Source organism: Panicum virgatum, chromosome 3N, assembly GCF_016808335.1.
Source record: "Panicum virgatum strain AP13 chromosome 3N, P.virgatum_v5, whole genome shotgun sequence".
NCBI lineage: Eukaryota > Viridiplantae > Streptophyta > Magnoliopsida > Poales > Poaceae > Panicum > Panicum virgatum.
This window is the reverse complement of record NC_053147.1, coordinates 61,157,503-61,170,941: the sequence shown is the minus strand read 5'-3', so window position 1 is coordinate 61,170,941 and position 13,439 is coordinate 61,157,503. Positions and strand designations below refer to the sequence as shown.

At 47.3% G+C, this 13,439-nt stretch overlaps 2 protein-coding genes across 2 annotated transcripts; one reads left to right on the top strand and one right to left on the bottom strand.

The window, feature by feature from the left end:
• The first annotated feature begins 492 nt into the window (after positions 1 to 492).
• On the top strand, positions 493 to 5,570 carry LOC120666477 (DNA replication licensing factor MCM7-like). Its single transcript, XM_039946330.1, has 15 exons — positions 493 to 625; positions 757 to 824; positions 918 to 977; positions 1,086 to 1,315; positions 1,804 to 1,981; positions 2,200 to 2,322; positions 2,440 to 2,529; positions 2,718 to 2,860; positions 2,939 to 3,116; positions 3,221 to 3,412; positions 3,734 to 3,906; positions 3,998 to 4,201; positions 4,417 to 4,582; positions 4,678 to 4,899; positions 4,998 to 5,570. The coding sequence occupies exons 1-15, from the start codon at positions 595 to 597 to the stop codon at positions 5,100 to 5,102; spliced, it is 2,163 nt and encodes a 720-aa protein (XP_039802264.1). The 5' UTR covers positions 493 to 594; the 3' UTR covers positions 5,103 to 5,570.
• A 1,169-nt stretch (positions 5,571 to 6,739) lies between these two features.
• On the bottom strand, positions 6,740 to 9,919 carry LOC120666478. The gene is made up of 3 exons (XM_039946331.1): positions 9,612 to 9,919; positions 8,399 to 8,514; positions 6,740 to 7,358 (listed from the first exon to the last, which is right to left on the bottom strand). The coding sequence occupies exons 1-3, from the start codon at positions 9,720 to 9,722 to the stop codon at positions 7,019 to 7,021; spliced, it is 567 nt and encodes a 188-aa protein (XP_039802265.1). The 5' UTR covers positions 9,723 to 9,919; the 3' UTR covers positions 6,740 to 7,018.
• Positions 9,920 to 13,439: the final 3,520 nt, after the last annotated feature.

Genomic DNA, 13,439 nt, shown 5'->3' with positions numbered 1-13,439 from the left:
TCGTGGTAAAGTATTATAAGACACAAATCTCTTGTATAGATAGATTTCTTAACGTCTAAAATGTAAAAAACTTGATGTGCCCACAAAATTGGTGGCACTATCTTCTTTTTTTGGGCGGTGGCGCATATAGATTGCAAGCGTGATTGTGATAATAAATTGCACAATTCGAATTTTTTTTTAAAAGCTGGGCAAATTCTTTTCCTAAGATCGTTATTCGGACAGACAAATGAAAAATTATCACCAGAAAAAAAAAGAGCTACCCAGACGGCAGCGCCTGCTGGGCTTGTCAGGCACAACACAACACACCGCCCCGAACAGCCCGGCCCGATTCAGGAGGTCGGCCTATATGATCCCAGCCCACTTGAGCTTGTAGGCCCACAGCATCTCATCCCACTTGAGGTTCTGGGCCCACTTGCGCTTCCCGCCAGGCTGCCTCCTCCCTTCCCGCCAAAACGCCGCCTCTTATTCCCCTCTTCCCGCCACTCCCCCAAACCCTCCGCGCCTCCGTCCCCTCTGTCCCGCCCGCCATTCTCCGTCTCCCCCCTCCTCGTCCTCCTAGCCGCTGCCGCCTCCGCACCCATCACCGCCTCAGGGATGAAGAACCCGGACATCGCCGCCGACAAAGGTACGTGTTGCTGTGGCAACGGCCTCCTGATGCCCCCTCGAACTTCTCCGCCCTTCTTCGTTTGCGCCAGGAAGGTTCTAGAACATTCTCTGACGGCCTGTTGGTTCTTGGTGTTCGATTTGTCTCTTCAGCGCTCGCCAAGGACTTCCTGTCCAACTTCGCTGACCCGCGCGGCGAGCCCAAGTACCTGAACATCCTGGTAACTGTGAACTCTTCCCCGTGTTGTAGGGCCGCCTTTTCAAGATCCGGTTTTGTTTCGTAATTTCACTCTGATTTCTCTCTCTTGTCCCAGCAAGATGTCGCCAATCGGAAGATCCGGGCAGTCCAGATTGAGCTGGACGACCTGTTCCATGTACTAATTCCTTCCCTTAACAACACCCAATTCCTGTTTTTTCCTTTTACGTAATTTGTGGATGCAAGATGTCATTTCGGGTGCGAAATGTTTTTTTTTGGCTTGCAGTATAAGGATGTGGATGAGGAGTTCTTGCAGCGGGTCACCGACAACACGCGGCGCTACATAGGCATTTTCGCAGAGTCCATGGATGAGCTCATGCCCGAGCCCACGGAGGCGTACACCGTTGATGAGGACCGGGACATCCTGATGACGCAGCGTGTGGATGAAGGGGCAGACGGTGGCGCCGACGGCACTGACCCACTCCAGAGGATGCCACCGGAGATCAAACGGTTCTTGTAAGTAGACTGGTCCTTAATTTGCCTTGTTGTTCCGGACTTCGATAAATTGGTAAACAAAATGGGCCTCTGGTTTATTGGTAATGTAGAATGGAGAGCAAATTCCATGTTATGAAGAAGACAGAAAATTACTGATTATACTGCATGATTTGAACTAACCTTTTCCCTATGAATTCGGCTGTGGATCTAAGCATTTGATCTGGTTTGATAGAACATGTTAGCACCATTAGCCTCTGAGTGGTTCAGATCTTAGAAGCATGTCTTGCAAGTGTGTGCTTTCGTGGATGTTGTGGATGTAGTATGTCAGTTAGATATGAATATTTGCATCTTATACTTGCTCAAATTTTCTTAATGCTGTTATATATATGCTTGGAGCCACCTAATTCTGTACATCTCACTGGTACTGCACTCCAATAATTTATCCTGTCGATCCAATTATCAGTCTTTGTTGATGTTTATTTAAAAATGATTATGTTTTGGCATTGTAGTGAGGTTTACATCAAGGCATTCTCAAAGGTGACTCCACTCACAATAAGGCAAGTGAAGGCATCCAACATTGGGCAGCTTGTGAAAATATCTGGAATTGTGACTCGCTGCTCGGATGTGAAGCCCTTGATGCAGGTTGCTGTTTATACATGTGAAGAATGTGGTTTTGAGATATACCAGGTACTGATCTCTTTTCAGGCTTTCCTTTTGATTATAGCCCTGATATGTTGAACTTCTATAATAAATTATTCTAGAGCAGTTAGGGATAAATCCTGAGAGACTGGTAGAATATACTATTTTCTGTACTGAAGTTGCATACATTAGCATTGACTCTGTTTCTAAGTTCTATTTGGAAAGATTGAATGAGTGTTCAAAAACAATTGTTTTGAATTTTGCAGGAAGTGACTGCTAGAGTCTTTATGCCTCTCTTTGAGTGCCCATCTCAAAGATGCAAGCTGAATAAAGCAAAGGGGAATCTAATCCTTCAACTGCGAGCATCAAAGTTTTTGAAATTTCAGGAGGTACTAACCCTTCTTCAATTCTGGCCGAACATGGCTATCTTTCTTCAATGAAAAAACCAGCCCTAGTTTTGACATGTTTAGACTCCACTTCCATAAAACTGCAACATTGCCTTGCAGGTGAAGCTTCAAGAGTTAGCAGAGCATGTACCAAAGGGCCACATCCCTCGTTCTCTGACTGTTCATCTAAGAGGAGAGCTGACTAGAAAGGTAAAGCAAACTGTAGCTTTTTGTTTCACTTTGGACAGTTTCCTTGCATTATTTTGTTCACTAACTTTCATCTGAGTTAGCTTTAGAAGGAAGTTGCTTTTAGATTTCTGCTTTTGGTTTACTAAATTCAGTAACTAAATGCTCTCTTAAGCATCAAGGGTTCACCAGAGATATGTTATCATGATCAGGTTGCACCTGGAGATGTGGTTGAGATGTCAGGCATTTTTCTTCCCATGCCATACTATGGATTCAGAGCAATGCGTGCAGGATTAGTTGCTGATACTTACTTGGAAGCAATGTCTGTCACCCATTTCAAGAAAAAATATGAAGAGTAAGTCATCTAAGGCTCATGCCGATCATTCCATTTGTCTTCAGCAGCTGTCAGATTAGTGACTGTAAACTGTTGCAGATATGAACTTAAAGGTGATGAACAAGAGCAAATTGATAGATTGGCTGAGGATGGTGATATCTATAGTAAGTTGGCAAGGTCCCTGGCACCTGAAATATTTGGCCATGAAGACGTAAAGAAAGCACTGCTGTTGCTGCTTGTTGGCGCACCCCTTCGGAAGCTTGGAGATGGCATGAAGGTATGCATGCTGCTATGAATTAGGATGGCATGCATTTCCCTCGCAACCTTTCCTCTCTCCAACTGCTCACATCTTAATATTGATTGCATAATGTAAATGTACAGATAAGAGGAGACCTGCACATATGCTTGATGGGAGATCCTGGTGTTGCAAAGAGTCAACTTCTGAAGCATATCATAAATGTTGCTCCAAGAGGAGTCTATACCACTGGACGCGGGAGCAGTGGTGTTGGTCTTACTGCTGCCGTCCAGAAAGATCCAATTACAAGTGAGTTTGTCCTCGAGGGTGGAGCACTGGTAAGACTGAGACCCTATGATGACATCTTTAACTCCTTTTCTCTTCTACTGAACTACAGGCCTACTTGTTTGTGCTTTCACAAATGAATATATGAACTTTGCTCTCCAGCCCTGATTATAGCTAGCTGTTGAGGTTGTAGATCTTTATTTTTTAAATCAAACCAGCAGTTGAGATTTCATACCTGTCTTGCTGGTAAACATTCCATTTCATTCTTTTGTAGAATTATCACCTTAGCACAATAAAAACAGTTACTTGGCGTAAAGCGCAGGCAATCAATCCCATTAGTGATTAATCTCATGGTGCAAACTCTTGGGTTTCAGGTGCTAGCAGATATGGGTATTTGCGCGATAGATGAGTTTGACAAGATGGAAGAGTCAGACAGGACAGCAATTCACGAGGTGATGGAGCAGCAGACAGTTAGCATTGCCAAGGCTGGCATCACCACCTCTCTCAATGCAAGAACTGCAATCCTGGCTGCTGCAAATCCAGCATGGTAAAATTTGTTTTGAACATTTCCCTTTTCCAAATGATATAAAGGAAAATAACAATGATTGTGATAATTGCAATTGTTTTTAATTATTCAGGGGAAGGTACGACATGAGGAGGACTCCAGCTGAAAACATAAATCTACCTCCAGCACTGCTGTCTCGTTTCGACCTCCTTTGGTTGATCCTGGATCGAGCAGACATGGAAAGTGATCTTGAAATGGCAAGACACGTTGTTCATGTGCACCAAAATCTTGAATCGCCAGCACTGGGTTTCACACCACTTGAACCATCCGTTCTTAGGCAAGTATAGTATTCCTAAAGTTGCACAACTTGTATTGTCCGAATTTTGTTGTTGCATTTCCTCAAAAAGATTTCGTAGTTGCATTACCAACACTTAAGTGTCAGGTAGAAAGCAATGCAGTAAAATTCAGAAAATTATAAGCTGACACTGAAAATAGAATTAAGCTTACTATCTTTGCTCATAATTTACAATTTAACAATCTTGATCTGATCAGAGCCTACATATCTGCTGCAAGAAGAGTCGTCCCTTCTGTTCCTCGAGAGCTTGAGGAATACATCGCAACTGCATATTCCAGCATCCGCCAAGACGAAGCAAAGTCAAATGCACCAACCTCCTACACAACTATCAGAACACTCCTCAGCATACTCCGCATTTCAATTGTAAGTAAATCTCAACTTTGTTATCCTTTCGTTTTCCAATAATACTAACATGTAAGATATCTCGGTCTGAACATGATGTTGCTTGTTTATTGCAGGCCTTAGCAAGGCTTAGATTTTCAGAAACTGTGGCTCAGAGCGATGTCGATGAAGCACTGCGACTGATGCAGATGTCCAAGTACTCGTTATACTCAGATGACCGCCAGCGGTCTGGCCTAGATGCAATTTCTGACATATATTCCATCCTGAGAGATGAAGCGGCAAGGACGAGCAGCATGGATGTGAGATATGCTCATGCTCTTAACTTAATCTCCAGAAAGGTACCGTTTCCACATTCACATACTGGTACCAGTGCCCACATCTCAATGGCTTGATCGCTGACACAATTGTCGTGTGCTTAAATGTTTGTGAACTGCAGGGATATAGTGAGGCTCAATTGAAGGAGTGTTTGGAGGAATATGCATCCCTGAATGTGTGGCAGATCCATCCGAACACCTTCGACATCCACTTCATTGATGCCTGATGAGAAGCTGAACCCAACCACCTGACATTTCATCATGAGCGGAAGGATGGAATATCAAGAGTTGGTGCTTCATGATTTGTCACCAGAGTGATGAACACCATTGATAGAGCCCTAACAAGATCGAATAGTTCTAGTGATAGTGAACAACAAACCATTTCATGATATCAATGATGTAATGCTCGGCAGAAGCCTGTGAGAATTGTACCAGTAGAGCCATTGTTCTTTCCGCCTAATGAGTAGCCTAGTGCTTTTTTTTTTCTTCTCGCAATCTCCTTGTTTCACACTGAAGTGTATGTACACTGCTGTGTTTCCTTATTGCTGCACATAGGTGCATTTCTGCCATTGTTATTTTGGGGCAAAATAGCCATTTTGCTCCTTCAACTTTGTTTCAAGGATCAAATTGGTCTCTTGACTTTCAAAAAGACCAATTTGATCCCTCAACTTTTGTTTTGAGGTCAAATTTGTTGATATACTGATGTGATGCTCCATAATATTATGAGATAGATGTGAAAAGTCTAGCTCCTCATACTCAATTTTCATTATTGTATAGATGTAATTAATCAATAAAAGGTCACAATAGAACTATTATTCTATCCGCTTCTCGTATTTGTTGAAATGCTATTTCGTATTTCATTAAGTCTAGAACATATAAGAATATCATGCACATTTTTTATTAACTTGTTACACCACTGCTAAACATGTAAATTGTGAAGGCGAGAAAATATCCAAGGGTCAAGATGACTTTTTAGCATTAGTCTCATGGTATTATGGAGCATTACATCAGTATGGGACAAATTTAACCTAAAAACAAAAGTTGAGGGACCAAATTGATCCTTTTGAATGTTAAGGGAACAACTTGACTCTTGGAGCAAAGTTGAAAAATCAAAGTGGCTATTTTGCCTTATTTTGGGTATCAGGGGTGAATGAGCTGGGTGAAAAGAGGTGAAAGATGAAAGCCTTGCTGTCTGCCAAGCACACACGAAAAGAGTTTGTTTTCTTCAATTTTTTTACTGGACATACTAACTCTTTTGGTGGCTCATGGTGTGTTTAATTTGAGAAATCAATTCATCATAGGTAAAATGATCCATTCCCAAATTTGGCCATGAATTTTGGTAGCTTCATTGCTCATGTTCATGTATTTGTTGGTGAAATTTTTTTGCGAAGAGAATCTTACCATTTAGGAGTGGTAAATGTAGACTAATTATGAAACTAATTATATATCTCGCCTAGAAATCGCGAGACAAATCTAACAAGAGTAATTAGAGAGTAATTAATCCATGATTAGCATATAATTATGGTAGCATCACTGTTGCAAATCATGGATTGTGTAGGCTCATTAAATTCATCTCGCAATTTACAACCTATCCGTGTAATAAGTTGTTCTTTTCGTCTATTTAATACTTCATGCATGTAAGATTCTCTTTGATGTGATGGGTAAAATTTTTTGGGTGGGTAACTAAACGTGGGATATGGGATTTTGAGGAGTATGCGAAAGATGACATCTTTCCTATTCCTAAAACCAAAAAATATTATGAGTAACCATCACAATCCCACTCCTGACTCATCAGACCAAAGGCATCATATGATAATTGCTGATGATGCCTCCAAAGAAAATGATGTATTTAACAACATAAAAGTCAAATAATTTTAACATCAATATGCCAAAATGCTTTCATGGGGATTTAGTCAACTAATTTGTTCTATATTCAGAACATCCGCTTTCTCAAAACCGAAACATCCTATAGCAGATGCATACAGAATTTACTGATATGAACAGGAAGTACAACTTACCAATATAACATACAGCCCTAGATTGTCAACTACATCAATATGCAGGATCCAATTTCTGCTTCTTACCATTCTAGCACCAAAGCTACTACGGCCTCTAAGAACTAAAGTTACAGCAAAGGAAAGGATCACATCTTGTGGTCACTATCCTCCGACTCATCATGCAGGTCTGTAGCACTGCCATTTGGTACAGCTCCTGCTCCTTTTCGGTTGATTTCGCTGAAGGGTCTCTTCTTTGATGACGATGGTTGGAAGGAATCCATCTCCTTGCTCTTCTCACCCTCATCAACAGCCATGTCATCTTTCTCTTGATGAGCACCAGCTGCTGAAGGTGGAGGTGGCATCATGTCAATTCCACTGAGTCGGAAGAAGACTTTCTCAACTGTTTCAGTTATCTCTTTCCCTAATCCGCCACTGTCAAGTATCAGATCCCAAACCGCCTTGGAAGCTTTCTCAAGGACCGGAGTCCTGCATTGCATAAAATAGTTAACACTGCATGTTTGGATGAAATATTCCTTCCGCTTAATATCAATGTTCAAGAAAACGCTAGGCGCTAGGTAGGCGCTAGCCTACTGATTAGCGCCTAGGAAGATTAAACGTGATTAATCGTTTGTGTGTGTTTTTATTTTTTTTGCTCCCCGCCTGCACCAGCACTCGATTCCCCTCTAGGATGTGCCGATTTCTTGAGCAGAACCCTCAATTCCCCTCTAGGCTGTGCGATTTCTGGAGTAGGGGTCCGCTCGCTACCAGTGGAAGAACGGCGGCAGGTCAAAGCCTCGTGTGTGCGAGGAAAGAAAAGGAGCAGAGTATCTAATCCTGCGCGCCATCCGCCCCTCTGTTTTCACGCGACATCCGCCTGCAGCCCGCGCATTTTTCCCGCGCGAGTGTGTGCTCTCCTGCTTGCCCTTTCCCCGCGTGCGCGGCTGCCGCCCGCTCGCCCAGCGACGCCTAGCCCCGTTTTTTTCACGTGTCCACGCCACCTACATGACGCCTAGCACCTAGCTTAGCGTCTAGGCGCGCCCAGTGCCTAGGCCCTAAACGAGACGTTAGGCCTCCGTCTAGCGTTTAATCGAGATTAAACGACGTTTAGTAACGTTTTTTTGAACCTTGCTTAATATGAAAAGAAGCTGGTAATGGGGCTGCAAACTGTGAAATGCGGAACATGTAGATTTGGATTTCCCACAATAAAAGCAATGCATCAAAACAATGGAAGAACAAGTACAATCTGGAAACTAGATCATTACTACTTTTCGAGCAAGTAGTGATGAGCAGATGACATGGTAGGAAGATAACTTATCATGGAGATCTGTATGAAGTCAAGCCTATACGTTTTTTTTTGTGGGGGGTAAAAAAATATTGCTACTGAGCATCAAAACAATTGATAGCCTACAGATAAGCAATTTGCGGGCTAACGGTAGTAGAAACCAAGTTATACTGTTCCTGAGCACAATCTGTTGGTTCAATGTAATGCAATATTAATGAGTTCTACAGAAAAGATAAGAGCTTACTCCAGTTCTTGTCGAAGTGCATCAAACAACTCCCTCTTGGTCTTTTTCTCAGCTCCAGGGGTATTCAGTACCTTGCTTTGCTCCACCATCATCATAGTGTTTTTCTTCATATCCTCCTGAAATCAAATTTAGAAAGTTCAATGCCAAGTTTCCACTTCCCACTGCTCCACTAGTCAGGTGAGTCTGACATCAAGCGATGCCAAGAGTGTGGAGAAGGGTAAGTATTACATAAGACACTGCAGAAATGTCTCTATCCAACATTGATAAGAAAGACCCTGCTGTACTATATATCTATAGACATGCACAATTGAAACTGTATGCATATGGAAAGAAAAGGAACAATTTCCTGAAACGTAATGTTGATGAGAGCGAAAAAATAGAATGAAACCGACAAGTAAAGAGCACGTGCAAAGTGACGCCAAAAGACAACTAAATACCTAAATCTCATGCAAACCAATCCTGAAACGTCATGTTGATAGGAGGGGAAAACAGAATGAAACAAACGAGGAAACGACACGTGCCAAGTGACAGCAAACGACAATTAAATACCCAAATCCTCATGCAACCCAATCCTCAAAGTGTCATTTGATTGGAGGAGGAAAACAGAACGAAACCAAAGAGGAAATGACACATGCCAAGCGATCCTAAGGGCAACTAGATATTTACATTCTCATGTAAACTAATTCCTGAAACGTCATGTTGATAGGAGGGAAGAACAGATGAAACAGACAAGGAAACAACCTGCACCAATGACACCAAAGGATAAATAAACACCAAATTCTCATGCAGACCGATACCCTGTTTAAAGGTCTCTTAGGACAAGACCGCCTAACATGAACCGGAACGGCAGTCAAATAAACAACTAAAACTGTTAACCTAATGCCAACGATTTAGTCACGCAAAAAAAAAAAAACCTTCAAACAATTCCACAAGTTACAGAAACTGCAGTCAGCCAGTATAGCAATTTAGCAAAGCATGAATTCAGATCATCCCACGAGGCACAGCGCAACAGAGCCACACACTACCATCATATCTGGGTCTCACCACCTTAAGCTGCAAGCCTGCAAGTGATTACCGAACCGCATAGTGCATCCTCATCATACAACAGACATACCCATTTCTAGCACACTAGTAAAACAGGAGCAAAAGATGGCCTCAAAAGGAACAGCAGGGGATCGGGCGAGGGGAGGAGGAGGAGGAGGCGTGCACGCACGTTGGCCTTGAGCTGGGCGATGACCTTCATGCGGAGCGCGTCGATGCTGCCGTCGTTCTTCAGCGACTCCAGCACATCCTCCGGCCGCACCACCTTGGACGACGACCCCATCCCCTCCCTCCTGTTCCACCCCCCGAATCACCCGCCCCCGCCGCCTCGCCCGCGGGAACCCCTAATCGAGCTTCGGCCTCGAGGGATCGCGGCGCCCTCGCCGGAGATCCGGGAGGCTCCCGGCGGAGACGGGGGGCTAGGGTTTGCTTTGATTTCTCCTCACTCTCCGTAGATTCGAAGAGGAGAAGGAAAGAGACGAGAGGAGAGAAGAACACGAGATAATCACGTGCCCCGTGCTCTTCAAGTTGGAGGTAACAAATGACGAGACTACCCCTACACCTGCTCCTGCTCCACCTGACCACAACAACCTCACGCCGGCGCCGCTTGCTCCGGCACGGGCAGCAATGTCGAGTCGACGGCGCCGGCGGTCGAGGCAACCCGTCGCCGCCCTATCCCGGCCGCCTCCAAGGACGTGGAGTGGAGCTCTGGCTCTGCCATGCCCTCCTCTCTTCTCTCCCCTGCCTCGCTCCGCCCCCCCCCCCCCCCCCCCCCCGCTCTGAAAATGTCTCATTTTTTCCGTCGCGTACCCAACGGCTACAGCCCCGTCACATTTGCATATTTATATGCTAATTAGAAAAATTAAACATAAGTATAGAGCTAATTCATGGACGAATCTATTAAATCTAATTTATCCTTAATTAGTATATATTTACTGTAGCACCATATTATCAAATCGCGGGCTAATTAGGATTAATAGATTCATCTTACGAATTAACCCGGGGTTATACAATTAATATTATTATTAGTCTACACTTAATACTCCTAATTACCATCCAAACATCCAATGTGATATGCTAAATTTTAGCTCACCTGCAACCAAACACCCTAATTTTACCAAGCTAGTTCTATCGGTATTTCTTCTGTTAGCTCACCGGTGAAAACAATTTTTTTTTCACTTCTCCCTATCACTTTCAGTGATATTTTGTTTCCAGCAAGGTGTCGCTGAATACCTTATGCAGTACTACAAATTAATTTTTTGCAGTAACCTGTATAGTGTTATCCTATACTCTAGCTATTAATGGTGTATCATTTGGTCTAGTTGGCAGAGTTTTGGCTAGTTATAAAATAGCTCCGGCTTTGACTTGAACGATGAAGCAGCTTTTTATAGAGATAAGCTATTTGAAAAAGTATTTGGCAAAACGGTTCTTTAATAGTTATACGGATAATTTTAGGAACACGCCATACTTGGAGAGGAAGAGGGAAGATAAGGTAGTGATTTTTTTTCCAGAAATGCCAATGCACAGATGTCTCAACGAGAAGAAAAAATTGAACGCTGCAACATATATTTCAATAGTTGTTGTTGATCTTATGTTCGAAGCATCTAAAAATACCCACCCTCCGCCCCCACCTCCCCATGCCGCCTGACCCCCACCCTCCGCCCCCACCCCCACCCCCACCCCCACTCCGGCGCCGCCCCTCGCCGGCGGCGGCCGGACACGCTGCGCCTAGGCTCCTGCGCCGCCAGCCACCTCCCACAACCCCAGCACCATAGACCCACAAGCCCGCTTCCGCTGCACCGCAAAGCTCCTGGGAACTCTTCTTCAGTGAGTCCCCGCCGCCGCCGCCACGCCATGGCCAACCTCTGACCGACGAGGTAGATTGGGTTCCACCCACGCCAGATCCAAGCTCCACATCGGCGGATCCGGTCCCAGCCACCTCCCCACTGCACTTCTCCTACGTGGATGCCGTCCGTTTGGGCAAGTCAACGACCCGCCAGCGGCCGGCCACCCCTGCTTTTACTTCGCCGCGTCGCCAGGATCATCACTTAGCCGGATCTACACGCCAGCGGCCTGTGCCGGTCAGAAGCGCGCGTCGGCACCCGGCATCGGCCTTTACTCCGCCGCTACGCCCCCTAGGGTGGAGGCACATTCAAAGCGATGAGGAGGGATTTGCTTGCCGCCGGCGCTCAAGATCTGGTGCACTCAATGAGCTGGAGCAAGGCCGGACTAAGGTGAAGGGCCGCGGGAGACGCTCTCTGCGCCGTGCGCCGCCCAGGACTCAGCGACGAGAAGGCCGACATGACCCGCCTTCAAGGCCATCTTCAAGGCGACCGCCAACCCCAGCGCTCCAAGCATTCATCCGCGCCACTGCTGGCCGCTGCTTCAACTGCCTCGCCCGAGACCATCGCGCGGCTGCCTGCAGGGACCCAGTCAGGTGCTTTCGCTGCCGCCATTCGGGGCACCGAGAGCGAGCCTGTCCTTCCAACCGGACTCGCCGTTAACAGCCTCCAAAGCACCCCAACAGCAGCCCAGGCCGGAAGGCACCCGGTCGCGGGATAAGACACCGACACCACCTCCTCCACCGCCTCCACCGCCGCCGCCGCCGCCGCCGTCGTCACTGGAGGTGGTGCCGATGGCCCTGGGTGACCCCAACACGCGCCCAGAGGAGGAGACGGTGTTCATCCCCAACTCCTTCGACCTGGAGCGCGACAGCCACGATTGGGAGAACTGCACCTTGGTTCCCTGGCGCTGCACCTCCCACGGGGCGCGGGCGCCGAGGATATCGAGGACCTCCTCATCGACGAGCTGCACCTTCGCCGTGGGGAGGTCACGGTCTTCGTCAACCAGCCGGAGCCTTTCCTCATCCGGTTCGAGAACGCCTCGCACTGCGACGAGGCACGACATCGCGGGCGCTTCATGGGCAACGGCATCGACATCTGTGTGCGGCGCTGGCGTAGCCTCACGCACGCGTTGGGGATGCGCATCTTCTTCAGGGTCCGCCTCTACCCCGACCACGCCTGGACGCCGGACATCGTTGAGTGCGTCATCCGTAGCAGGTGTGCCCTCCAGTGCATCAATACTGACCTTGTGCAAGGATGGCAGCTTCACCTGGCCCAGGCGCGGCAACGACGACAACGGCGGCAGCGGCGATGACTATGCCCACCCCGGTCGGGGCGGCCGCGGCCGTGCGTGCCGGGATGGCGAGGCGGTGCGGCGCGAGCGGACGCGCTCGCCGCGGCACCGCGACGTCGAGTTCCGTGGAGGGCGTCGCCACGCGGACCATGTCGGGTCACAGCGCAGCTCATCACCACTGCGCACGCCCACCCGTGCAAACCTGGGCGGCTTCTCCCCCGCCCTGCCTGACATGGAAGATCTAAGAACCATGTCGCAAGCTGAGATCCAGGCGCTTTTCAAAGCGACTGCCGACGGCCTAAAGCACAGCATGACGGCGCTCCTCGGCGACAAGCGCGCCGCCCTAGTACTCGGGGCCGTGGACTACATCAACAAGGCGAGCCTCCTGGCGGAACGCCTAGGAATCGACGCCTCCACTTCCCCTGTACCCCTGCGAATCGTGGCTGGGAATGCAGCCTGGTCCGTGGCAAGTGAGGCACTAATTCTAGCTCAACGAGTTTTTGACAGGATCAAAGCTGCCACCGCGCCCACGATAACCGAAGTCGAGCAAAGCCCGCATGGAGATTCAGGTTGCCACTACTGCAGCCGCTGCGACGGCGCCGGCGCTCCAGGTGCCGCCGGTGGATGAAGGCTCTACGGCCGGCCTCTCTCCTTCGGGCGGCTCCAGCCTCTCCACGCACGCTGCGACACCACTTCAGGCTGTTCCTACGGCTCACGGGTTGCAAGCGATGCAGGCTGACGACGTCCACGACGTCCACAGCAACGACGCCTTCTCCACCCCGGCACCGGCAGATGGGACGCAGGCTGACGACGTCCATGGCAACGACGCTGTTGAGTCGCTCTTCTCCACCCCAGCGCCGGCGGT

Excerpts from the sequence above, each read along its gene's own strand:
- LOC120666477 (XM_039946330.1), top strand. The coding sequence starts at position 595 with ATGAAGAACCCGGACATCGCCGCCGACAAAG. Across the intron at positions 2,861-2,938 it reads TTCAAGAAAAAATATGAAGA|ATATGAACTTAAAGGTGATG; the intron begins GTAAGTCATCTA and ends AAACTGTTGCAG. Across the intron at positions 4,900-4,997 it reads TTAACTTAATCTCCAGAAAG|GGATATAGTGAGGCTCAATT; the intron begins GTACCGTTTCCA and ends TGTGAACTGCAG.
- LOC120666478 (XM_039946331.1), bottom strand. The coding sequence starts at position 9,722 with ATGGGGTCGTCGTCCAAGGTGGTGCGGCCGGAGGATGTGCTGGAGTCG. Across the intron at positions 8,515-9,611 it reads TCGCCCAGCTCAAGGCCAAC|GAGGATATGAAGAAAAACAC; the intron begins GTGCGTGCACGC and ends ATTTGATTTCAG. Across the intron at positions 7,359-8,398 it reads GCACTTCGACAAGAACTGGA|GACTCCGGTCCTTGAGAAAG; the intron begins GTAAGCTCTTAT and ends TATGCAATGCAG.